The sequence below is a fragment of the Vicugna pacos genome, chromosome 19 (assembly GCF_048564905.1).
Source record: "Vicugna pacos chromosome 19, VicPac4, whole genome shotgun sequence".
In the NCBI taxonomy this organism is placed as follows: domain Eukaryota; kingdom Metazoa; phylum Chordata; class Mammalia; order Artiodactyla; family Camelidae; genus Vicugna; species Vicugna pacos.
In genome coordinates, this window is record NC_133005.1 from 28596279 (window position 1) to 28622904 (window position 26626).

General features: G+C 49.6%; 1 protein-coding gene across 2 annotated transcripts in view; it reads left to right on the top strand.

Moving 5' to 3' along the window:
- The first annotated feature begins 2503 nt into the window (after positions 1-2503).
- Positions 2504-26626, top strand: part of BPI (bactericidal permeability increasing protein) — a 28037-nt gene continuing 3914 nt past the window's right edge. Inside the window, exons 1-14 of one of the 2 annotated variants that reach the window (XM_031687834.2) lie at positions 2504-2714; positions 5247-5361; positions 6653-6781; positions 7938-8099; positions 9298-9361; positions 13018-13081; positions 14484-14575; positions 15713-15889; positions 17060-17119; positions 18434-18601; positions 19749-19816; positions 21946-21988; positions 24596-24659; positions 25785-25864. In XM_031687834.2, the coding sequence (XP_031543694.2) occupies positions 2585-2714; positions 5247-5361; positions 6653-6781; positions 7938-8099; positions 9298-9361; positions 13018-13081; positions 14484-14575; positions 15713-15889; positions 17060-17119; positions 18434-18601; positions 19749-19816; positions 21946-21988; positions 24596-24659; positions 25785-25864 (1416 nt within the window). In that variant the 5' untranslated portion in view covers positions 2504-2584. The remainder of the gene's footprint in view (positions 2715-5246; positions 5362-6652; positions 6782-7937; positions 8100-9297; positions 9362-13017; positions 13082-14483; positions 14576-15712; positions 15890-17059; positions 17120-18433; positions 18602-19748; positions 19817-21945; positions 21989-24595; positions 24660-25784; positions 25865-26626) is intronic. The other variant, XM_006202551.4, reaches the window with a different exon arrangement.

Sequence of the window (26626 nt, forward strand, 5' to 3'; positions counted from 1 at the left end):
TTCTGACTTTGTGACAATGTTAAGTCATCATCATGTGAGTTTCCTCTTAATGCTCCTTTCCTGTCTGACACCCTCACAGATGCAACATCTGCCTGGACCCAGGGGACTCAGGAGTTTGGAGAAGTTAGAGCTGCAGGGGTTCAAAATGGCATAAGATAGCTTTTCAAAAATCTGATTTTCTGACAAATCATCAGTTTCTGTGTTTTGGCTATTTCCCTTGTCCAGATAGAGACACCTGAGTCTGGGGGCACAGAAGGGTAGAATTAGGGTGAGAACCTAGGGTGACAAGTTCTCCTGGCAACTGTCCCGGATAGTGGGAAGAAGTCTTCTCCTATGAAAGGCAGTGTGACCATGACAGGGACATCATTGCTCTGTGACTCGGTTTCCTCATCTCCAAAACGGAGAATAATAACCCCTCCCTCACAGGTTTTAGGCTTGGAGATAATACATGTAAAGTGTCTGGCACATAGTAAATGCTTTGTACATGGCCACTGTTTCCATTCTTAAGTCAGCCAGAAGGATTCTTGTTGTGGCAGTTGGGGGCAGGAAGGGAGACCCTTTTAGAACCAGGAAAAAAGAAGAAAAAAGAAAACACTCAGGAGGTCTCATGGCCTCTTGGCTCAGTGGGTCTCATTTGACTTTCATCAAATCAGAGTTGAGAAGACAGGGCGCCAGGGGGCTGATGAGGACTCTGAGGGAGAGAAGCTGGCCTCCGCCTCCACAGTGCCGCCCTTCCTCTCATCACCATGGAGATGGTGCTGGCTGCCCGGCAGGGTTCCCGCCCACACTGGGCCTGAGGCTGCTGCAAAGGGAGGGGCAGGGGCTGAGCGGAAGAGACCCGTCTGGAAAGCTGGGTGGGGCCGGGTAGGGGTGGGAAGTGTGTGCTGACATCCCCCCAGCCCCCGAGGCTCATAAGGACTCGGGCTGGTGTGGGAGGTGTCTGGAGGTCCGTGTTTGAATCCCAGCTCTGCTAGCAGCTAGCTGTACAACTGTGGGGAGGACACTTCCTCTCTCAAAGCCTCAGGTTCCACATCTGTCAAAGGAAGGGGTAAAAAGGAATAAAAACGAAAGCTGGATGAAAAAAACTGTAGGATGAGGAAGCAGTGAAATCCAGTGCAGGGCGTGTAGAAGGAGAAAGAACACTGCATACTGTTTGTTGAAAACAGGAAACTGCAAAACTGACCAATGTGAGCCCATGTATCTTTGCTAGGAAAAAAGCACACTCTACCTCTGCTTACCAAAACGGGGGTCTCACGGGAGAGAAAGGCTCTAAAATACATTGCTGCTTGTCATCTCTGGAATTGGGGATTACATGTAATTTTTATTCTCTTGATTCTTAAATTTTGGCCAATGAACATGGATTACTTTTAAAGTCAGAGTGACATTAATAGCTACCATTTGTGGGCATATTATACAGGGATGTTGTGCTAAGAACGCATATGGTTTAAAGCCCTTTCTGTCTTCACAATAATCCAGAGAGGGAGGGTGCTCTGGTTAGCCCCACTTCACAGAGAGGGAATTGAGGTTCAGACAGGTGGCATAGCTGAGTTGTAAAACCACAGTTAAGATACTGGATTGCAAAATCTGAGCATTTAATTATTATCCTTTTTGCCTTTCAGGACAAGAAGATGCTAAAGTTTCTGTTTTCTTAAATGTTTTGCTAAGGAAAATGTCAAGGAAATCAAAAGTAGAGAGAAAAATATAACTTTATTTATAAGATGAATACATTCTGGAGATCTAGTGTCCAGCATGGTGAGTCGAGTTAAGAATACTGTATTGTATACTAGGAATGTGCCAAGAGAGTCACTCTTAAGCATTCTCACCACACACGCACAAATCATAATTATGTGAGGTGATGGATGTGTTACTTAGCTTGATTGTGGCAATGGTTTCACAATGTAGACATATATCAAATTATCACGTCGTACACTTTGAATGTACCATTGACCCTTGAACAATGTGGGGGTGAGGGACACTGACTCCCGCTCCCCAGCAGTCAAAAATCCAGGTATAACTTATAGTCGGCCATGCATATACACAGTTCCACTGTATCCAAGCTTCCACACCCACGGATTCAACCAACCACAGGTCATGTAGTCCTGCGGTATGTATGTATTGAAAGTGGACCTGCACCGCTCAAACCCGTGTTGTTCAAGGGTCAGCTGTATACAATTTTATTTGTCAATTGCACCCCAATACAGCGTTAAAGAAATAAGGAAAAATATAATGAACTTTGATGTACCCACCACCCAGCTTTAAGGAAGTCCTTAGGAGGAGGGATTAGGGTAGGGGTTCAGGGAGGGGGACAGGGTGCTTAGGCTGGGGAACGATGCCCAGAGCCAGAAGTCTCCCCCCTCCCCCCCACAGTTCCCAGGCTCCTCTCTGGCGGCCTCTGGGGCTGTGGCCCGACCGCGGTGGGGAACCGGGGAACCGCAGGCCGGTGTCCTCCCCCTCTCCCGCCCCCACTGCTGCTCCTTCCTCCTTTCCACATTTTACTGACTTGCGTTTCCCCAGCTGCCTCCTTCACAGGTCCCTGGTTCCCCTCCAAGGCCTCGAGGCTCTGGCAGCTCTGGAGGACGAAGACATGGCCAGGGGCCCTGACAGCACACTGAGGTGGGCCACCCTGGTGGTGCTGGCCGCCCTGGGCACAGCCGTGACAGCGAGCCCCAACCCCGGCGTCGTGGCCAGGATCACCCAGAAGGGTCTGGACTATGGTAATTGGATGCCTTCCTTCCCTCCCCTCCCACTGCCCACCCACCCCTCTAAGGAGCACTGATTGAGCACCTGCTGTGTGCAGCCCTTTAAATCCATTGTCTGGCCTGCTCACAGCTCCTCTCAGGAGCTCCTCTTCGCCTCCCTGTTTTATGAGGAAGGCCAGGGGAGTTGCCCATGGTCACAGAGCTGGGAAGGGGCAGCGCTGGGGCTGGAGGACTCTGAGCCCAGTGCTCAGGCCCCTCACGGTCCCTCACTCTACCCAATACCCAACACGGGTTTCCGGGCCCTGCACTTCCTCCCAAGATGGTTCTCAGCCCTGCCATTTGCCTCAAGATTCCTGGCTCAGTCTTATGTGTGGGCAGAACTGAAGAGAGGCGTGTGGTCCCTTCTTAATGGTCTCCCCCAGGGTAGGGGCTTGGCAGCCTTATTGTGCACATCAGCCATTGGGTGACCCAGAGAGGGTCCCCCAGGCCACTCATCCGGGCCCAGACAGACGAGAGAGTGACCCGAAGCAGCCCCCTGAACAGCTCAGCTCTGGGCCCGGCACTGTGCTAACAGGATGTGCTGTTACCAGCAACATTCACAGATGAGCAGACAAACTTGGAGGAGGGACTCAAGATGTGGGTGGCCTGGGTCTGAGCTCTGGTCTTGTCTGATGTCCCCACCTGGGGCTGCTCAATGCTGCCTCTCAGTAGCAGAGAGATGAACTGCAGAGCAGCGGGGAATGGCTGGCACCAGGGGGATCAGACCTAGTTGAAGGCAGAACCTCAGCGGCTGGTGTACCCCTGGGGGATCAGGACAGGCCTCGGGGCACCTGGTGTCCCATCCCTGAACTCCTACCCCAGCCTGGGAAGGACACCTCTGAGACCCAAGGGCTGCAGACTGAAGGCTCATGTGAGCTAGGAGAAAGGAGTCATGGCCCTCCTCTGTGCCCAGGGCTGGGGTGGCCCTGAAGCTTCCCGGGAGCAGAAGCTTGGGCTCCTTGAAGCCCAGACGTCTTCAATGTCTGTCACAGCAGCCTTGGTTTCTCTTTCTATTCACACCCCACATGGCAATCGGCGAGTTTTCTGAACTGCAACAAATCTGTTCATGTCCTTCCCTGTTTATTCCCGCTATTCAGTGGCTCCCTAGCGCCCTCAGAAGATGTCCTGGGCTTGGCATGAGGGCCCTGGGCGTGGCCCCTGCAGACCCACAGATCCTGGTCCTCCCATATCGTCTTTTTCCTCCGGGCACTGACCATATATGCATTGTTTACTTTTGAATCCCCAGAAAGTTTTTCTCAAGGGATTCAAAAATAAAATGCAGGCTCTGGGACCAGGAAGCCTGCATTCAAATCCTGCCTGCATCACCTGTCAGCTGTGTGCTCACCTTTCTGGGTCTCAGCTTCCCCATCTGTGAATTGGGAGTAGTAATGGGACCTAGGATTGTTCAGATTCAGTGACTTAATAGATGTGCAGAGCCCAGAACAATGCCTGGTGCAGAGTAGGAACTTGCTAAATGTCATTAGGATTACTATTATTATTTCCTAACTGGCTCCTGGAAAACACAAACCCTGGGGTCCCTCATCATACTATTCACTCCTTCTCAGTTAACATGTTTGCCTTTTAATTAGTTCTTTGGTGCTGTTAACTATGTAATAGTTAGCAGAATTCCTGACCTTGGGACATTCATTCATTTATTCATCCAACAGATGTTAAGTTCCAGTCACAGTGGTAAGTGCAGGGGACATCTGCCACCGATCTTGGGAGGCTTAGTAGAGGAGAGAGAGATGAATCAAAAACTCTTGTGAATAAATGCATGATTACCAATGGTAGTGGGAGCTCCAAAGGAGATGCCCACAGCACCATGAGAATGATAGCAAGGGGGAGCTTTCTCATTATTTTCCCAGAGAAAGTTCCTAGAGGAAGTGATGAATGAATTGACTAGAAGTTGATCAGGTGAAGATGGAAGGGAAGGGTCTTCTAGGCAGCAGGAATGTAATGTGCAAAAGTCCTGTGGCGAGAGAGTCCACAAGCCGGAGAGATGGAGTATCAGTGAGGGCAGAACCCAGAGCAGGTGTTCAATAAAACCCAAAGGATGCATGACTGGGGATTTCGGGGGTGATATTTTAAACTAGGGGTTGGCAAACTACAGCCCACAGGTCAAATCTGGGCCAACACATGTTTTTGTGTGGCCCAGGAACTGAGCCTAGCTTTTACATTTTTAAACAGTTGAAAAAGTAATCAAAAGAAGACTCCTATCTCACGCTATGTGAAAACAATACGAAATTCAAATTTCAGTGTCGATCAATAAAGTTTTATTGGAACACAGCCACACCTATTCATTTACGTATTGTCTACGGCTGCTTTGTGCATAAAGACAGAGCCGACTGGCTGTGATAGGGACACTATGACCCATAAAGCCGAAAATATTTACTCTCTGACCCTTGACAAAAAACCTCAGCTGAGCCCTGCTTTAGACCTTTCCGATGCCACCGTCCCTGCCACGAACTGGCTGTGCCTCTGACCAGTGGCCCTGCTCTCTCCGCTCAGCCTGCCAGCAGGGAGTGATGATTCTGCAGAAGGAGCTGGAGAAGATCACGATTCCGCCCTTCTCAGGAAGCTTTAAGGTCAAGTACCTCGGGAAAGGGCAATATAGCTTCTACAGGTAAGGCCTGTCCCGCCCCATCCTCGGTGTGCAGGAGCGTAGTATTTGGGGGCCACCAAGACCTCGAATCCCAGGACCACAAATTCCTAAACTCAGAGAAGTTAAGATCCCAAAGCCAGTGTTTCTACCATCCCAAGGGGATACAGTCCCCTAGGCTAAGGGTGGAGGAAGCCACAAAAACTCTTTCAGACACTCACCTTGACTCCTGGGGAGATGTGTTGTGAATCTCAAAACTGTGCCAGGCCTGTATATTAATTAGGATTTGAGGGGGGAGGTGGTGAATTTTCAAGGACAAAAAACCTAATCCAAAATGGCCTGAACCAGAGTTTGCCGGCTCCCACAACTGAGAAGTCCCTGGAATGGTCTGGCTTCAGGTTCTGCTTGAGGCAGTCTCAAGTGTCACTGGACCATGTTTCTCTCTTGCCACCTCTCAGCATCCCTTCCCTTGGGGAGGGCTAATTCTTGTGTAGGGTATCCCCACAAAGGGGCAAGAGGGCCCCCAGCATCTCCTCAGCCACTCCCAGCTTGGTGGAAGGAGGGCTCTTTCTCCTTATAGCTCAAGCAAAACCCCTAAGATTCACTCTGATTGTCCATCTTAGATTCCGTACGCACTCTTGAACCAATCACTGTGGCCAGGGAAATAGAATATGCGAATGAGCTTGCACTGAAGTCACAAGCTCCATTCACCCCCTGAAGATGGTGGTGGAGTCAACTTTCCTTGGAGCAACATGGAATGGATGCGGGGAAGGGTCCCCCAAACTAAAATGCAGCTCTGTTGTCACAAGAGAGGTGTATGGGTGCTGGGGAGAAAACCTACAGATGTCCTGTAAAGAATTTTTTGCACCCAATCCTTCAACAAACATTTCTGAGCACTTAACTCTGTGTCTGACTCAACAGGCTTGGCTACAATAATGAAAAAAGACAGACACATTCTGCCCTTTACGGACTCTGTAGTCAATAGAATGACATCCATTACCTTCATTGATCACCCCACATTCTGCAAGGTAGAGATGATTGTGCCCATTTTACGATTGGGAAAACTGAGGCTCAGGACAATTAAGTGATGTACTCAGGCTCACACACTAGTCAACTGAGGAGCAAGACTCAAATGCGGGTTTGTCTGACTCTAAAGCCTAGCTGCAGAGCTCTCGAGGCCGCTCTCGAGGCTTCCGGGCTCTCTTGGAATGAATGGGGTAAAGGGCCGGGGTGGTGGGAAATGAGTCTGCACGGACCATTGACCACGTCCTCTTGTGGTCACCCATGAGGCTAACCGAACATTTCTTTTTTGCAGCATGGTTATCCGTGGATTCAAGCTTCCCAGTTCCCAGATAAGACCATCGCCTAATCAGGGCCTTGATCTCTCTATCAAAGATGCCAGTATCAAGATCAGTGGGAAATGGAAGGCACAGAAGAATTTCATGTGCGTTTCCAAGCTTGGCGTTTGTTGAGTGTTGGGGGTGAGCTCTGGGTGACATTCAGAAGGGATGAGAGCCAGGGTCTCAGGAAGGCCCAGTTTTTGCCTTGAGCATCACCATTTGTCCCCTCAGGGTTCCAGGGGGAATTTTTCACAAAAGAAGATTCAACATAACCCTTGGTTAATAACTGAGCATTTGTCTACATCTCAATGCAGGACCTTGGCAAGGCTGAGTTGGTTCCCGGGGCTTAGGATGGAAGGCTAAGTGGGACCTTTGATTTATCCCATTATCAGTTAGCTATTGCTGTGTAACAAGCCATCCCAAATTTAGTGGCTTAAAACAACTCATACACTAGAAAACTGGGGTAAATCATCCAAATGACAACTCTGAATCTAAGTATTGGTCTCTCACCACAGAGACCTTATGCACCAGTGATAGTGGCTCAGACTGATTAGTGACTTTAGCAACTTCCCCTTTGTGGGGAATCCACGGAGGAAATGGAGGAGGTACTTTGGTGAGGAGAGGAGTGTGGATCTGCCTTCTCTTATAAGGCCTTCTAGGTCTTTCGGTTCCCCATGACCAGAATTGCCTAATTCTTCACTTGGGCTCTTTTGTATCTATCCTTTCACTTACTGATCACAAAAAAATAACAATACTTCATCACGTGATAGAAGAGTTGACAAATTACATTCACATCCAATGTCTTTTCCAAAACTCTTTTCATCCCTGAGGGAGGGGTTATTAATCCCACTTAATGAACTAGATATTAATTAATTAAAGTCATTCCCCCTGCCCTCTAAACCCAGATTTCTAGTGGCAAGGCTGGTGTCACATTGCTGGTCCAGGGGCTGGGTGAGGAAACTGAAGTTCAGAGAGGTTAAGAAACACCCCTAGAGCCACACAGCACAGGCAGAGGCTGAGGCAGTGGGTAAGAGCTGGGTTCTGCCAGGCAGACCCAGGTTCCAACTTTGGGATCAATTCCTGGCTCTTTCACTCAAGCGGCTATGTGACCTTGGGTGAGCTACCTTCCGTCTCTGAACTCCAACTCCTCACCCAGAGTGGGGCTAATAGCAAAACCTAGCTTCTAGCGTCCATGTAAAGTTTGAATGACAGCAGGAAGAAAATGCTTGCTCCAAGTCTTTCCTCTTTTTTTCCCTTCAGCAAAGCCAAGGGCGACTTTGATCTGAGTGTGGAGGGCATCTCCATTTCAGCTGGTCTGAAGCTGGGCTATGACCCCGCCTCAGGTCACTCCACTGTCGCCTGCTCCAGCTGCAACAGCCACATCAACAGTGTTCGTGTACACATCTCGGGCAGCAGCCTAGGGTATGATCTCCTGGGGCTGTGGGTGGGAGAAGGGGCAGAATCGTCCTAATCATTCTAGTATTTGGAAAACACATCCCCAACGCCACTTCCATACCAGGCCCTGTCCAGAGACCGTGGGTGTAGGGAGGGGACAGATGGAACTCCCCTGCCTTGGGGAGTCACTTGATTGTTCAATATTCATTCAGCAAACTTAACTGAGCACTTACTATGCTCCAGGCTCTGGGCCTGGAGTGCTCCATCTTATGCAATCCTTACCACAAGTCTGTCCCTCATCTCTCCACTCATTCAACAAATATCAGCTAAGAATCTGCTGTGTACCAGGCTTCTTGTGCGATGCGCTAGGGAAACAGCAGTGATCACTAAATTTGGCCCTAGTAACAGCGGTTAGAGGCTTACTGTGTGCCAAGCACCGTTTCAAGCATGTGCTCATCTCATTCAATCCACACACTGACTCTGTGAGGTTAGTCTACTAGTACTTCATTTTCCGGGGAGAAGATCAAGGCATAGAAAGAATAGGAAATAACCTGACTTTTCACACCTACTGCGTATTGAGAAGGGATTCCGCCCAGGACTGCCTGGCCTCAGATTCTTAGCCACACAGTCCCTCTTCTCTTGAAGCTTCCAGCGCATGGTGAAGACAAACATTAATCCAATCACTGCATTAATGAATGTCTCACAAATTACAAAACAGTATAAGAACTAAGAAAAAGAGGTACAAAGTGTGGGGAACACATAGGACAGGAGGATCTGACCTGGTCTGGGGACTGACCAGTCCTTCATTGAAATGACATGTGAATTGAGATGAAAGAATAAGTAGGAGTTAATTAGGTTGGGGACAGTGGGTGGTTGAAGCAGTGCAAACAGCATGTGCAAAGGCCCTGTGGTGGGAGGAAGCACAGGACACAAGAGGATACGGCAGAATAGTGTGGCTGGAGTTCAGAGAGGAAGGGAGTGGTGAGGAATGAGCTGAGACAGGGTGGGGCCAGCTGTGTACCTATTGAAGAAATGACCTCATACACAAGTCACTGCACACAGGGGAAGAAGTGTCTATGGGGATGTACACAGTTGGAGCCTAGGGGAGAGGGTGGTTAGGTCTTTTTGGAAGAGGGGGGAAGGCTTCCCAGATGAGGCAGCTTTCTGAATGCAGCTTCAGGATGTCTGGAAAGCCTCATGCCTGTCCCCACGTGTCACTCTCCAGGTGGCTGATCCAACTCTTTCACAAGAAAATCGAGTCTTCGCTCCAAAACACCATGAACAGCAAGGTAGGAGGGGCTCAGAGTCTCATCCCCCTTCAGAGCGGGTGGGACCCTCCATGTCCACATCCCATATGCGTCACTGGACACTTCTGCTCTCACCCAGACCTCTTCGGTAGTCCCCACAGCTTTTTGAAAGCACATATCCAACTCTAATGGCATGTCCATTTTCTCGGGGATCCAGCAAGAAACTAGGAAAGGGTCACGTCACGCACCCACAGCAAACTCTCCCACGCACATGTGGACCACCTCCACTCTTTCCTCAACATCCCTCCCTGCAGGGAAACTGCCATTCTCTCCCACTGACCCTCTCTTCTCGTAGTCCTTGGATCTCCTTCCCCATCCCCATCCCCGGCCCCGGAACCCCCTTGGTGGTGATCCTGCCCCCAGAAAACATACAACTGATGAAGCTGCTAGAGTGAGACTAAACAATGCCGTGAGGCTGGAACTGATACAAAAGACAGACACAGGCGAGTGCTCCCCAACCCTGCATTCACCCTAACTTCCTCCCAAGCCAACTTCTTCAGCTGAGAAAAGGGGCCATTCCCTGGACTGCTTTTCCACGAGCAAACCGTCAGCTTCCAGGAAACCCCTGAGCCTGTCACCCAAGCCATTGAGCTTGGGCTTTCTCCAGAGGACAGTGGGGAGCCATTGAAGGTTTTAGGCAAGGGAATGACCTGGCCAGATCTGTGCTTTTGAACAATTTCTCTGGCTGCCATGAGACTGGCTAGAGGGGCCAAGAGCAGGGGCAGGGGTCTCCGGGTGACTGCAGAGGCTCATACAGTCTTCCCAATGGGAGACTCGGTTTCTCAGTCAAAGGCACTGACAATATGAGCAGGGAGACATTGATCAAATGAGATCATCTCTCTGAAGACCCTCTGTCAAAAGTTAAAAAAAAAACCATACTTGGTGGTCAAAATGCACAACAGAGTAGATTATAAAATTTTAGAGAGTTTTAGAGTCAGAGTCTTGGTTTTAATTCTGGCCCCAGAGCTAAGCTGTGTGATTTTGGGCAAATTTCTTGACTTTTCCAAACCTCAGTTTCACCATCTGTAAAATGGGGACATTGATACCTTCTTCACCAAGCAATTGTAAGGATTACTGAGACAATGCAGGCAGTGTGCTTGCCCACCAGCCTGGCTCGCCCATAATTGGACTGGTTTTGTAATTATAGTATCATGGGGGTGTTAGCATATATTTAACATATGGAACTATGAAAACAGATCATTGCTTGGTAACACCTTAAGAGTGACCCTTTTAGAAAAAAAAGCATGACCTCCTGATAGCAGCTGCACTAAACAGTCACAAATGCTGCTGCCACTGCTGGTGAACATGATGGTGATGAAATGATGGTGTTGGAGGAGGAAGAGAAGGATGTCCTATACATGCTGAGGGCTTACAGTGGGCTTCTGCTATGCTAAGAACTCTTTACAAGGATTCCAGCATTTAATCCACACAAAATCCTTATGGCGCTGGGGGTGGGGATGTTGTCGTGACTACCTCCATTTTACAGATGAGTAAATGGAGACACAGACAGAGGAAGTAATAGTGCTGGGCTTCAAACCTAGGCCACCCCAGCTCAGAGGGGAAGCTCTTTATCATTCCAAGATATTGTTTAGAAGAGAGTAAGGGCCTGAATGAATGGATGGAGGGATGGAGGGATGGATGGATGAGGTGTCAGTGTGTCCATGATGCTAGGAATTTCTGGAAAAGGGGAGGAAAGAGTTGCGGATTCAACCCCCAAGCAATACGGGAAGAAAGATGTGTCTCTGAAGGAAGGAAGAGTTTGTATACGGTGCGGATGGTGGGGGTGAAGGTAGAGGGCGGTTGCACTGAGCTGTGATGTGATTTGCTGTGGTTTGGAGCCCCCTGGTGGCCAATATAGGTAAATGGCCCTGGAGGGCATTGGCTGAAAGCAGGCAGCCCAAGGGTCCAGCTGCCCCCGCTGCCAGAGGTGCCCATCGGTCCACCTTTGGGTCGCCTGGAGAAGAAACATCCTAAGTCCCCTTGGGACATCTAGAATTTTATTTGATAGAAACACAGGAAAATCAAAATTTCTCCCTCCTTCCTTACTTTCCTCCCCGCCTCTTCCCAGAGAAAATAACTTGATTGACAATGGGAAAGGAGGGAGGGAAGTAGTGAGGGTGCCTTCTGGGCAGAGAGGGGGTCAGCCCAGAGAAGGAGTAAGAACCTGAAGGGGTTTGGTTGGGATGTGCTGATCTTGGGGGCCTGTGGGAAATCCATGGGCAGCTGTCCAGAAGGCAGCTGGAGCCTCCAGCTGGAGCTCAGGGGAGAAATCTGGCTGCAAACCAAGGTCTAGGTGTTGCCTGCATGTTGGGAGCAAGGAGTAGGCGACCTTGCTTTGGTAACCCCCCAGCCCCAGACATGGCTGAGACAAAGATTCTGGTGTAAGTAGTTTCTTGGGAGGGAGTCCCAGGTGCGGGGTGGGGAAGGGAGCAGGGGACAGGAGCACTGCTGAGTGGGCCGCTGCTGTGAGTGACCCGGCTCAGTTCTGCAGGCGGTTCCCAGGAATCCTGGATGCACATCTCAGAACAAAGGGGTGGGGAAGCTGGATATTTATCCACCAATTCTCACCCCTCTTTCTGGTGTCTGTAACTCCTTGGCACTTTGGAGTAAAGTCCAGGGAGGAGAGAAGGTCCTCAGGCAGGGAGAGTTCCAAAGCTTGGGGCTAGAATCATAAAGCAGGATCTTCTTTCACGCCCCTCACGGTGCCTGGACTGGGAAGATTTGACGGCTTGGCTCATATGGGGCCATTGACCAGAACTCCTACCCCCGGCCCCTCTGTGAAGCTGGGCTTTGCCCAGCGCACCACTGGGTTCCCCGAGGGAACATCTCAAGACACCAGTGTGGAAAGCACAGCCTTTCATGACCTCGCCTATGAAGTTATGCAACATCAATTCCGCCGTGTTCTCTTAGTTGAAAGTCACCAGCCCACCCACCCAGATTGTAGAGGAGAGTTCACAGACTCCATCTTTCACTGGTGGGCGTGATGGTGACAAGGTCACATTCAAGATGAGTGAGTGGAATGGAAAATATAACCTGCAGCACCCCAATTTACAGATGAGAAAAGAGGTCTAGAGAAATGGTGTAACTTCCGCAGTGGCAAAATCAGCATGTGACCCAGGTCTTCTCAGACAAATGCTTATTCCGCTGTGAGCTGTGGTGGGGGATGGGAGGGCTTCTCTGGACACACAAAGCAAAGATGTGGGTGCCCACCCAGACTTGAGCAGAGAGTCTGCCCCCTGCTCCCAGAAGCACACACAGGGTAAGGCTGACCACTGACCACCTCCTGTTTTTCTTTTCACCACCTCATTCCATGAAAGAGCTGAGCAAAAACGAAGAAACAAACAAACAAACACCACATTTAAAAAATAGAAAACACAAATAGCCATCAGAAAAGCTCTACACTAAAATAGGAAATAGAAGGCAGATGTGCAGATCATACAGTCACATATAGTTACTATTTCCAAGCTATATATTGGACTTTGAGCTTCCCGGTGGCCAAGGAGAAAAGAGAAACTTGAGTAGCTCCATGATTTCAATGAAAGATTCAAGAAAAGCAAAACATGTCAGGAAAAATTATTCCCAAAGGACATTTTCCATTACAGGAAGCCCTCACTGATCAGTTCTTTTGTTCTTCCCAGATCTGTGAAGTAGTGACCAGCACTGTGTCCTCCAAGCTGCAACCTTATTTCGAGACCTTGCCAGGTAAAGGCTAGGTGGGGTCAAGGAAACTGGCATAGAAGGGGAACAGGGAAAGGGAGATAGGGAGAGTGTGATGGAGCAAGTGAGTTTCCCGGCCAGGCCTGGGCTTGGGTGGGAATGGATAGAACAGGTTATTTTCAAACAGTAATTGGCTTTGGATTCTGATTGGGCCAGGTCCTTATAGCAGGTCTAGAAGTTAAATAGAAAAGCAGCCATTCCAAACAACAAATACCTGCAACTCTGAAGCCAGAGCTACATAGCTAGCATGAGATCTGAGGCTGGTCACTTCTCTCTGGGCCTTAGTTTCCATATCTTTAAAATGGGGACAATCTTCTCTATCCCCCAGAACTTGGTAAACTATGAAGATCTTCAGTTGGTAGGGGAGAACCCCTCTGGCCAAGCGCTTACCATGTGTCCTGCATCCAGCAGAACTGTTTCCTCCTGGCCTCCAGACACCCACCTCCCCACCCCATCCCCGCCCCAAGATCACTGCATTCTTTCAGTTTTACCAACAGGAAACTGGGGCTCAGAAAGGACCCAAGGCTTGCCCAAGGTCACAAAGCCAGTAAGAAGCAGACGCAGGATCCAAATTCAGAGCCTGTGCCCCAAACTGCTACCTGGGCTGCCTCCCCAAGGAGCCTGCATGGCCAGCACATGGTGTATGCGCCTTTAAGAAGCATCCTCTTCCTCCAGGATCCACCTGGCCCCTCCAGGAGCAGAGCCCACCCTGAGTGTGTTCAAAGCACTTTCAATGTCTAAGGTCTGGTCTCACCAGGCAGGAAAAAGATTTTTGTTTGAGTCCCAGCTCAGTCATTGACCAGGCGTGCCATCTCGGACTAGTTACGTTTTCTGAGACTCAGTTCTTTCCCCCTCTGACATGAGAAGGAAGGGCTAAAGGAGGGGCCAATATTTATTTTATCCTCATTGATTAATGCCGGGAAAAGGAAAACCATTCAGACCTGAAGCCAGTCTGGGCTCAGCCTGGGATATTATCACTGCCAATAGTGATCCCTTCTGGCTTTTGAGCCCCAACCCTGTACGGGGTGTCTTCAAGGTCACAAGCAGTGCCTCGTCCTACAATGAAACGAACTGGCTCAGAAAAGTGAAAGGACTTGTCCAAGATCACAGAGAGCTCATTTCAAGCCCAAATCTCTCTGCTTCTTGACTCTGTGTTTTAGCCACGTCTCAGGGTTGTTGGAAGAAGGGAGGTAGATGATGTCTGTGCATGTGGGCCTTGGGCTCATTTTCCTTTAAAGGGAGCTTAGGGAGGGCTCCCTGGAGGAGGTGGGGATGGAATTAGCACTGCAGGTCTTGATTCAATTTTAAGGGAGGCTGACCCTGCATCCCAGGTTTCAAATATGCTGCCCAGGGGAGCCAGTTCATGGTCTATCTTCTTTCCCCCTAGTGACAGTCAAATTAGACAATGTGGCAGGGATTGATTACTCACTGGTGGCACCTCCAAAAGCCATGGCTGATAACCTGGATGTGCATCTGAAGGTGAGACTTACACCAAGAATCATACACCCTCATACCTTTGCCTCAGATCCCTCTTCTCCTCTGCCCCGGGACTCCCCAGCATCCTTTGACACAAATCTTACAGTGACTCCACCCCTTTCCTATCTATCCTCACCATTCCCCCCAGCCCACTCTCCACATCTCCTCCCAGCTCCGGTCACACTGGCCTCCCTGCCATTCCTGAAATGCACTATGACTGCTCCCTCCCCAGGGCCTTTGCACTTGCTGTTCCTTCTAACCAGGGGGCTCTCACCCAGATATTCACAGAAGCTCTCCTATCCCTCCTTCCAATCTTTGCTCAAATATCCTCTCCCTTGAGAGGCCCTCCCAGACCACTGTTGCTGAATTATGTCCTGCTTTATTTTTCTCAGCAGCACTTAACACATATGTGTGCGCACACACACAGTCACAAGCCTGTCTCCCTCGATGTGATGAAAGAAAAGGAGCTGTGATTGCTTTGTTCTTTACTGTGTATGCAGCACCTACAACGATGCTTGGTATACAATAGGTGCTCAGTGAATATTTACTGATGGAGGGAGGGAGGGATGGATGGAGGGATGAATAGATGGAGTTAGTTTCATTTCATGCCACTTTCTCCCTCACTCACCACCCTCCAGCCAGACTCACTGGCTTTACACCTCTTCAACACATCCAGTTAGTTCCCACCTCAGGACCCTTGTCCTGTCCATACTCTCTGTCTGGCCTCCCCTCCCTCTCATGCCCTCCTCTACCCTGCTGGCTTCTTCTTCTAGCCCGTGGGTCTGTGTTGGGATGTTGTTCCCCAAGCAGCCTTTCCTGACCACCTCAGCTGGAGAAAGTCCCACTCCCTGAATTCCCTTCGGCTGTGCCCCACTCAGTCCCTCCACAGCTGGGGACTGGCTTGTTTGTTCACTGTTTACTTGTTTGTTCTCAAACACATCTGATGTCAAAAAGAAAATTTAGAAACCACAAAGGAGCAGAGAAATAAATAGGAGGGAAGGAGGTGGGGAGGGAAGGAGGAGAGAGAGATTACCCAAATATTACAACTCCTCTGTGAATGTATGATGGGTATCAGAATAGAAACATTGAATTGTCATTCCTGAAGGGGGCCCAGACTCACTCTGCCGCCTCCATCCCCAGGGGGAGGTCTTCAGCCTGGCCCACCGCAGCCCCAGTCCCTTTGCCCCGCCGGTGCTGAACCTTCCCACTGACCACGACCTCATGGTGTACCTGGGCATCTCTGAATATTTCTTCAACACGGCTGGGCTCGTGTATCAAGAAGCTGGAGTCTTGAATCTAACCCTCAAGGATGACATGGTAAGGCCAGGAGCGGGTGGATTGGGAAGAGTGCTAGACTCAGTGCATTAGATGGTCTAGATCCAAGTCTTGGCTGGATCTGGAAACCAAGGTCTGGACTCTAAAGTCAGCCAGACCTGAGTTCAAATATCGGCTCCCCTCTTTTCTAGCTGGGTGACTTTGGGCCAGTGCTTCAACCTCCCAGAATCTCATCTGTAAAACACCAGTAACAGTATCTTCCTTCCAAGGGTACAATAAGAATTAAATGAGACATGAATGCAGGGGCAGCCCCGCCCAGGCTCAGCATGGAGGAAATACTCAGTGAAGACCAATAGTAACAGCCAACACGGACTGAGCACCTGCCACATGTCAGTCTGTCCTCCAGTCTTATCAGTGTATCCCTGCTATCGTCACCATCCTGACTGTCTCTGTCTGTATATTGTGGCTGAGTCCTGCTCTGGTCATCAGCTGACCCATCTCCAGAGTCTGGGGACATCCTCATCTCATCCTGGTCCCCAGCCACACAGATTCCTCCTATGCTGCTTCCGGAAGAGATGCCAGGTCCTCCCTTTCCGTGGAGGCACCAGAGGGATCAGAGCCCCCATGTGTTCCCTGAGGAAATACACAAAGACCACCTGGACGAGAACTCTTCAGAGCAAGCTAATCAGCCTCCATCACCTGCGTTTGGCAGAGACTCCAAGGCAGGCAGAGGGCAGGAAAGCTTTATAGTGAAAAAAGGGATGTCTCTGGGTATGCTCTTACAGAGATTACTGGCTTGGGGAAGCTGGAGCTGAGCTAACAGAAGCCGGGCATCCTATGGGACTGGTTTGGAGAGCATATTTGACTTTTTCAGGGAAAAAAATAGGGAAGGTGGGAGGGTGTAGCTCAGTGGTAGAGTATGTGCTTAGCACGCATGAGGTCCTGGGTTTAATCCCCCGCATTTTTGTTAAAATTAAACAAATAAATAAAATAAACCTAATTCCTCCCTCCCCCCCAAAAAAACACCAAGCAAACAAACAAAATATAGGGAAGCTGGCAGTCGTTGATCATATCCTGACCATTCTCAGTCAGCATTCCATTGTCATATGTGGTCTGGCCATGGTCTGTTTGTATATGCAGTCTCTCACCCCTTATATAGAATTTGCTCCTCAGTCTATAACAAGATCCTTTTCTCTTCTTTCCTTGCTACAGATTCCAAAGGAATCCAAGTTCCACCTGACAACCAACTTCTTTGGAACCCTCATACCCCAGGTAAGAAAAGGCCTGGTCCTCTTTGCTCAGCTCATGAGGTGGCCCAAGGGAGCCAAAAAGGACAGGGCTCTGCCAACTGGCCAGCTGAGAGCCCCCCTCTCCCACCCAGAAACGCCCCAGCTCGAGAAAGTGGAAACAGCTTTGTGCAGCCCATCTCCAGCACAGAGAGAGTCTCCAAGCACCCAAGTGCCCACATATTTCTGGGGTCCTGTGCTGGGCATCCTGCAAAACAGATCGTATCTCTGCCCTCCTGGAGCTCCAGTCCAATGGAGAGAGAAAATGATTGTTCAGGAACCCAAAACAATTTTTAAAAAATGCAGACTGCATAAGTGAAGCCAACAGGTTGGTGAGGTCGTTAGACAAGGCAGCCAAGGAGGGCCGGTCTCAGGCTGCTCAGGCTGCCAGACCGAAATGCCACAGACTGGCTGGCTCAAACGATAGAAATTTATTTCTCACAGTTCTGGAGGCCGAGAAGTCCAAGATCAAGGTGCCAGCAGATTCCGTTTTTGTTGAGGGCTCTCTTCCTGGCTTGTAGACAGTCGCTGTCTTTCTCTGTCCTCAGACAGCCTTTCCTCTGGGCCCCTGGTGGGAGAGCACCTCAGCTCTGGTATCTCTTCTTATAAGGATGCTAATCCTCTTGGATCAGGACCCCACCCTTATGACCTCATTTAACCTTAGTTATTTCCTTAGGGCCCCATCTCCACATTGGGAATTGCGGCTTCAATATACGAATTAGGGGGAATACAAACATTCAGTCTCTAACAGCCTCTGTGGTGATGGCATTTCCAGAAATTCCTGTACAGGAGATGCTGTGAAAGAAGTGTGACTGGTAGGGGAGGCCAGGGGAATTGCTTTGAGGCTTCATTTGCATAAAAATAACTATTTTACTATGAGTTTACCTGGAGGAAGATTGGAGGCTAGCAGAGATAGGGGTGTCACCAAAGCTTCCCTCAGTTCCTTGATGAAGCCACCACTGCTTTCTAGACCTGAAGAAAGGGAAAAGCCAAGCTAGGGAAAAATGAGGGACAAGCATTCCGGGAGAGGGAACAGAGAGTGCAAAGTGCTTTAGAGGGGAAGAGAGCAGGTCATATTTGAGGAATAGAAGTCCTGTGTGCCTACAGTTGGAAGGCAAGTGGTAGAGGCCTGCGGGGTGGGGTTGGTAGGGGACCAGATGCTGAATTGTGTGGCCTTTAGGATTTATTCCAAAAGCAGTGGGAAGACATTGGAGGTGTTTGTGCAGGGCCAGGATGAAATTGGATATAGAAATGTTTTATTAAACGTTTTTTGTTGGTTGTCCCTGCTGGGGGACTGCAGGTGGCCAAGATGTTCCCGAACATGGAGGTACAGCTCCTCATCTGGGCCTCCGTCCCACCGCACCTCACCGTGTGCCCCACCGGCCTGGACATCATCTTTGCCCTGGAGACCCAGGCCTTTGCTGTCCTCCCAAACTCCTCTCTGGCCCCCCTCTTCCTGCTTGAGATGGTAAGTTGTTCCCAAGTAAGAGGAGACAGGGATCCCTGGACAGGGCCGAGGACACTGCCCTCAGCGTCAAGGGGACCAGTGTGAATCCTGCCCAGACTCAAGCCTGGACGGTGTGTCTCCAGGACCAGAGACTGGAGCCACTGTCCTAACTGCCTCTGACTTCTGCCAGTGTTCATGCATTCCGTCATTCACTCCGTCACTGGCCTGAAATAGGTGTGGTGTTTCCAATTCGTCCACTCATATCTTTGGTCATTCAATTATGCATTTGTGGATTTGCTCATTCATTCATTTATTTATTCAATTATTCATTTGATTGTTAATGTGAAATAGGCTATATCTTTTCTGGTTCATATATGCATTTATTTTATATTGAAGTATAGTCAGTTTACAATGTGTCAATATCTGGTGCACAGCATAACATACACGCATTTATTGATTCCATTATCTGTTCAGTTACACCTTTGTCCAATTCGTTGTTCACTCATCTATTTGTTCATTCCTCCATGTGTCACTGATTCATCCATGCCTGTCTTTGTTTATTCCCTCATTTGGGAGTTTAACCCTTCACGTATTCAAGTTTTAGTCCTTTGATTTGTGCATTCATTCATTTGATCACTCTGTCAACACAGTGAGCATTTGGTGGCCTCCACTCTGGCCCCTGGAGGTGAGAGACAAACTCTCCCCACCAGGAGGTGCTCACAGGTCTGCCCAGTCTCAAGTTGTGACCCATTTTCCCCACTTTAGGATTAAATGGATTCTGAGGGGGTTGCCCAAGGCCACACAGACAGTGGGCAGGAAAGCAGAGGTTGGGAACCTCGGTTTCCTGACTCAGTAAACATTTGATGAATGAATGGCTGTGGGAGTCTGGCCCCTCAGCCAGTCTCACACAGCCCACGGGGGTGGCCTGGGAACTCTGAAAGGGCCTCAGAAGCAGGAGGAGAAAAGGGTAATTGGCTGACAGTCCAGGACTCATCACCAAGCAGAAAGCAAAAGGAAGTCTCCCCCTCTGTGGGTTCTGTGGGCTTGACGTGTGGTGTGGGCTCCTCTGCCAAGCCTTGGTGGAACCGACCCTCCCAGTCTTGGAGGCTTTGCAGAGCCCCAGGCGCCTGGGTCAGGGAACTTCCCTTCCTGGACTGTTGCTTTGCAGAACACGAACGTTTCTGTGGATGTTGGTGCCAGATCCGACAGGCTTGTTGGAGAGCTCAAGTTGAACAAGTAAGTGGGCCTGTGGGTGCGGGAGGAGCAGGCCACCCATCTGTTCTGGTACCCACGGGCTAGCAGTGGCCTTACCATGTGCCAGGCTTTCCTGTTTATCCATCACCTTTACACCTCAAACAGGGCATGGAGGGTACAATATCCCCACCTTGCAGACAGTGAAACTGATGCTCAGAGATGAAGTGACCTGCCCAAGACCACACATCCTAGGGTGACCAGTCATCTTGGCTTGTCTGTAGTGTCCCAGTTGGGGTACTGAAAGTCCCACGTTCCAGGACACCCCCCAGTGCTAGGCTAACCCATGGCTGGGCAGTGCCTGCTGAGGAATCCACTCCACACTGAACCACGGAAGCCCCCAGTGCCTGGCCTTCCTTAGCGCTTGGAAACCCACTTCAACGTCTTCACACCCCATCCTTCATAGCCACCTCCTGCTGGGAGACTCTGGGATCCACGCCCAGGTTTGACTCCCGGCAGAGGAGGCTGTAGTAGGAATGGGGGCTCTGACACTGAGGCTGCTGCCTTTGAGGCTCAGCTCGCCTTGGCAAGCACCAAACTCTCCAGACTTCAGTTTCCTGGGCTGGTAAAATAAACCCAATAAGTATTCTTTGCTCACAGCATTTTGTGAGAATGAAATGAAGTATTAGCATGGGTTGCTGCATTTAGGACACTTAAAGGCATAAAATAAGCCCTCAATAAGCAAGAGGGAAAGAGAAAGACAGAGAGGCACACCGAAAAAGAGAAATACAGAAATTAGGGGAGAAACAGAGAGAGAGAGAGAAAGAAAGAGAGACAGAAAGCAAGAGCAAAACAGACAAATAGACAGACAGATGGAGAGACTCTCAGAGAGACAAATAGACACAAAGGGAGGAAAGAGGGAGAGAGAAAAGGTGAAACAGAGATAAAGAGCGAGGGAGACATGCGCAGAGTAGATGCAATGATCCCAGCCTTTTGACAGGGCAGCTACCTCTTCATCACTTTCACGCTGTTTAAATTGAGTCTTGACCCACATTCCTGCCCATTCCTGCCTTCTCTCTGGCACAGAACTGTCCTTCTTAACCTTGAATTTGGCTCCTGAGGTTTACATGTGGCTGATTTCTCCTGGCATCATTTTGACAAGTATTATTGCTTCAGAAACATGTGGGTTTAATTTTCCTGGGAAACCCCCCTGGGCCTCTCAAGTCGAGGAGCCTGAGAGGATATAGCAGGCTAATGGCTGAGCACAGACTTTCTGAAATAGGCAGGGATGGGGGCTGTGAGAGTCCACAGGGCAGGAGTCATGGGCTCCCAGCTCTTGGTGAACAGGAGCGAGTTTTCAAGCTTTGTAGGGCATTGGAGACAACAAAAACTGTGGCATCAGCGAGACCTGTTTGAAATTCTACTTGGCTAACTGTTAGCTGTGTGACCTTGGGCAGGCTACTTGACCTCTCTGAGTGTCAGGGACCTCATCTGTAAAACGAGAGTATGATGGCCCTTGACTCTTGGGTGTTACAGGAATTCAATGGGATAAAGCACTCAACACAGTGAATGATAGGGGTTCAAAAATAGCCACTTATTTACCTTTCTCCTAGGTCATTGTTAAAATGTCATGAAGTATATGGGTTAGTTTACTGACTACTTGAAAAGACCAAGGGTTTCAGGCAAGGGTGGATCCAGGTGCTGAAATGACGTCCTTAGGACTTGACTCTCTTCATCTCTTGGCTCTGCTGTCCCCTCTGCTGGCTTCGTTTCCCAGCAGGCTGTCAACAAGTGGTGGCAAAAATGGTCACCAGCATCTCCCTAATTTTGCTGGAGAAAAGAGAACACCTCATTCCCAGTTATTTCCAGCAGAAGTCCTGGGACCAAGTCTCGGGCCAGCATGGGTTAGAGGTCTATCCTTAAAGCAATCACTGTGGCAGGGGAGGTAGACTCTGCCCTTTGGCCAGCCCGCTCTAGAACTCAGCATTATTAATGTAGGGAGTGGGTGACTTTCCCAAATGAAAAATCAGGAGGCTGTCACCAGAGGAAGGGGGACGGATACAGGATGGGGAAACCAGGTGGCATCCTCCAGAGGGGGCTCTTCTCCCCAGCAACTAGGTTCTAATACAGGTCAGACAAATGGTGGTCTCAGCTTCCCCCTCCCCTTCTCACAGGCTGCTCCTGAACCTGAAGCACTCGGACATCGGCCCCTTCTCGGTGAGTCCTTCCTTCCCCTGATCTGGAGATGACTGTCCTGAGGGCCACTCCGGGCTCTTGGCCTCATTTCAGCAGACCACTGGTTCATTTGCATGTAATTTGCATGTGAAATAATGATGCTGGGAGCTTTGTGGGCACAGAGCCCTGAGCTGGAATTGCTGCTTTAGGCTTACTAACTGTGGGTCTCGGGCAAGTCACTTCCCCTCTCTGAAATTCAGACCTTCCCCACAAATCAGGGCTAATCCTTTCCAGCTGGGTTACTGTGGGGAGGTTTAAATGGGGTTAAATGTGCACAACCAGGTATGGAAAAATCTGCTCAACAGATGTTTGTTGAATGAACAGGTTAATTATTTTATCGGATACCCATTCTGTGGAGGGCACTTTTCCAGGTGTGGGGATATGCTGACGAGGACAGGAAAGCGACCCCTTCTAGATCATTTCAGTCAAGATCAATGGGATGAAAACCAAGACGGAGGTGAGGTAGAGAGTGATGGGGAGGGGGCGGTTAGACCATGTGATCAGGGAAAGCCTCTCTGAGGAGGTGGTATTTGGGCTGCAGAAGCCAGCACGGCAGAGATTTTTTGCAGGCAGAGGGAATAGCAAGGGCAAAGGCCCTGTGGTGGGAACAAGCTTGGTGTGTCTAGGGAGTGAGGGAAGCAGTGGGACTGGAAAAAGCAAGTAGGGGACATAGGAGGAGGTGTGGCTGGAGAGGCAGGCAGGGGCTGGCTCCCTTCCGAGCCTTCTGGGTTGGAATAGATTGTGTTCAAAGGGCAGTGAGAAGCCAATGAACTGTTTCATGCAGGGAGTGACATGATCTGATTTATACTTTATAACAGACGCCTTTGGCTGGGATGGGGGATTGATTATGGGGGACAAGAATCAGACCATGTGGATGGCTGGGGAGGCAGGTGCACTTGCCCATGTGAGAGATGACAGAGGCTGGGACTAGGCCAGGAAGAAGAAGAAGGATAGTGGATTGAAGACATACTTTGGACGTAGACTTAGCATTTGGTGAGAGATGATGTGTGGGGTGAGGAAAAAGGCACTGAAGGAGGACTTCTAGAATTTTGGCTTGAGCTGCTGGGTGAATGACAGAGTCACTTAGAGGTGGAGTGGGGCAGGTGCCCAAGGAGATGATTCCACTACCTGAAATCACTGTCCATCATCAAGCAGACTCACCCCTGCCTCTACCCCGCCCCCACGCCTGGGGCACTGGTGGGGACTTGTCTCTGTAAATAACAAGTCACATAGTCCTCAACAGCCTCGATGAATGAGCATCACCCATGTGACTTCTATTAGAAGCCACGATGTGCTGATTCTGTCCACAGCGTCTTACTGTACCTGGCCAGAATCTCTTAGGGAGCCCCTGGTCAAACCCCTGAAGGACTTAAATCTTCCTTAAACCTCTGAAATGCCCCCCAATAACCCCCCCCAAGAGGGTGCCTTATAAGCCGCCCAGCCCTGAAGTCAGACTGTCCCAACATCACCTCCAAATCCGATGGAAATCCAGCCGGCTGTTTCCATCCACTAAGATTACAACAGAAGGACCCAAAACAACCTCATTGTATTTTCATGGATTTACTGGTGCCAAGGCTCTCGTGGCAGCAGCTGGACTCAGTCTGTAACTAACTTCTGTTTCTGCAGAAAATAAAAATTTTAAGTTCTCAGATTCATGGGAAGAAGGCCACCTCATTCAAGGAGCCCAGGGAATTACAGCCTGCAGAAGGAAACTCAATTGTTCCGGAAACAAAAATGCACACATTTACAAGTTGTAAATGTCACCACTACAGACAAGCATCTTGAGAGTGTTACATTATTTTTGAATTTTTTTCAGCCTTGCAAAAACAAAACATATACATTATAGAGCAGTCAGAACCTACAGATTTACAAACGAACAATATTCCTATTTTCACTTCTTAATTAAGAATTTGGAATATATCCTTCCTGACTTTTTTCTATGCATATTTAATAACAAATGGAATTATGTGGTTCCGTGGCCTGCTTTTTCTTACTCAAAAACCTATCAAGCAAAATCTGCATTGATAATTATATTTCTACACTATTTTAAATAGTTGCACAGTTTCTTAGTATCAAAGTGCCACCATGTTGCCCAGATGATTCCCTAATTGTGGACATGTAGGTTGCTGTTAATTTATTGTTTGGATTATATTTATTGCACTACGTCATTTCCTTAGGATAAAGACCTTAGCGGCATGTTTGCTGGCCCACCAGACACAAACGTTTTTAAGGATTTTGATGAGTATTGCCGAATAGCCCTCAGAGATTGAACTAATTTGCCCTCTAGTCTGCAGTGTCTGAGCAGGTGGATTTTCTTACACAAAGGTTTTCATGTTTCAATGCTCCTCAATGACTTTCCTTACCTCAGCTTTGCCCTCTACCATCTAGAATGTGATTTGCACTTGGAGTTTGTAAAGCAAAAGAGATCTCATTGGTGACCTTGATCCAGCTGCAGAGTTTTCACGTCCCCCTGGTGTCCATCTCTCAGCGGTTTTCCGGCTGTGCGGTTGCCCTGGGTGGCAGGGAGGGTGATGGAGAATGGCTGATGCCACAGTGCCCTGATGTGAGTCCTGTCCTCCTGGTCCCCAGGTTGAATTGCTGCAGATGGTCATGAACTATGTCTTGCCCACTGTGGTGCTTCCGGAGATTAACGGTAAGGAGCTTTGGAGAAGTGATTGGTTTTCAGTCCTGGGGAAGTGGGTGGGGTTCAGTCCAGGAGCCACTTAATATCTAGCCCCAGTTCTAGGGGCTGGAGGTGGTCACCCCAAATGAAAATCTAATGGCATCTGACCCAGAAAAGGGACGGGAAAAAGGGAAGTCACATGAGTTGAGTTCCTCCTACGTGCCCATCCATGATGTCATCCAACCTTTGAGACAGCCCCTTGAGACGGGGGATGTTAATATATCCAGTTTTCATGGGAGGAAATGGAAGATCAGAGAAGTTAAGTGATTGCTCCTGGTCATAGAGGAGGTGAGAGTTGGAGCTTGGGTTTGATCCGAGCTCTGAAGCCAGAGCCCTTGGTCTTTTTCCAACTCAGACAGAAGGACCAGGGAAGAAGGGCTAACCCAGGCCAACGTTTACACTCAGCTCGCACGCTGGTAAACCCCCTCACTGCTGCGGAGCCAGGGTCAAGAGTACAGAGGTCCCCATACAGTGTGACTAGAACATTTAGACTATTTAGAAATTATAAATAAAGACAACAAATTATTATATAGATTATGGCTTCTCCTTCCACCTTGACAAATCCAGCTTCCTAATGACCTAGGAGATCAAACTGGAGTCTAGAACTGTCCAGAGTTCCATGCCAGAATGTGGTGGAATGGGATGAGCTGGCCCCTGGCCACTGCCCATCTCTGGTTTCATCGTAAACATGGAGGGGCTTTGAGTGCACATGAGTAGATACCCCATCCCATGTCCACAGGCTGTCCACATTCTTGTAAACAGCCGCCCCAGCCATCGCTCGGGCCAGGTGTGCATCAGCAGGAGGCTGGTCTCGGGGAAGAGGCCCACACAGGAACTGGATGTGGGCCAGAGGCTGAGGGGGCAGGAGTGCATGGGTCCCAGGTGCCTGGAGCTTGGTTGAGGAGAGAGCCCGAGACTCCAGGCAGCCTTCCCAGGCCTGCACCACTCCATCCCTACCCAGAGTCAGGCACGCTGGTCCAGGGAGGCTGCCTGGTTGGCTGTCTTAGGTCCCCGCCCTCTCTCTACCTCCTCCTCCCTGCAGAGGAGATAACCTTACCTCTACCTTACCCTTGACCTCTACCTTCACCTCCAAAGCAGAGAAGCTACAGAAAGGCTTTCCTCTCCCGTTGCCTGCCTACATCCAGCTCTTCAACCTGGTGCTTCAGCCTCACCAGGTGAGTCCCCCAAGGTCTTCTGCAGCAAAGCCCACACAACAACGACTGCCTTCCTCCACGTAAGCCCTGTATCTAGCACTTTCTTCCCTTATAACAATCCCGGACGGTGGGTGTTGTTAATAAACAGAGAACAAAGGCTAAGGCTCAGGAAAGCCACATGGCCATTAAGTGCAGTCCAAGTTCAAAGCCAGGTCCCTGCTTTTAACCACAGGCAGCACCACTCCCATGATACACTCGATAAAAACGGAACTCACTCTCTCGCCCCAGAGCCTCTTCTATGAAGTGGATGCATTTAAATATTTGACAAATATGCGTCACATGCATTTCTTTATATCCAGCATCCTTGTAGGCCCGTGGGGTATAAAGCATGGTCAGTATCTTGGCAGACTGAGATTCCAGAATGGGTGGCTTCCTATTCTCTTTCCCCTCGCCTGACCCCCTAACGGCATTTGACACTATTTTCCCCATCCTGGAATACTTTCTCCTCTTAGCTTTGAAGATTCCCTTTCCCAGTTTTCTGGCCACCTCTCCCTTTGCTGGTCTCCTCCCTCTGCTCCCAGCGGGATTCTCCGGGGCTCTGCCCAGGCCTCTGCCCTTCCCCCTACCATTGCTTTCCCTGGTCACTTTCATCACTTCAAACTCAACAGTCACCTTTGTGCCACCCAGTGACCCAGCCACCCTTCCAGTCTCTTCTACACGCCCGACTGGCATATAGCTGGCTTCCTGGGTGCCTCCACCCTGAGGCCCCTTAAGCCCAGCATG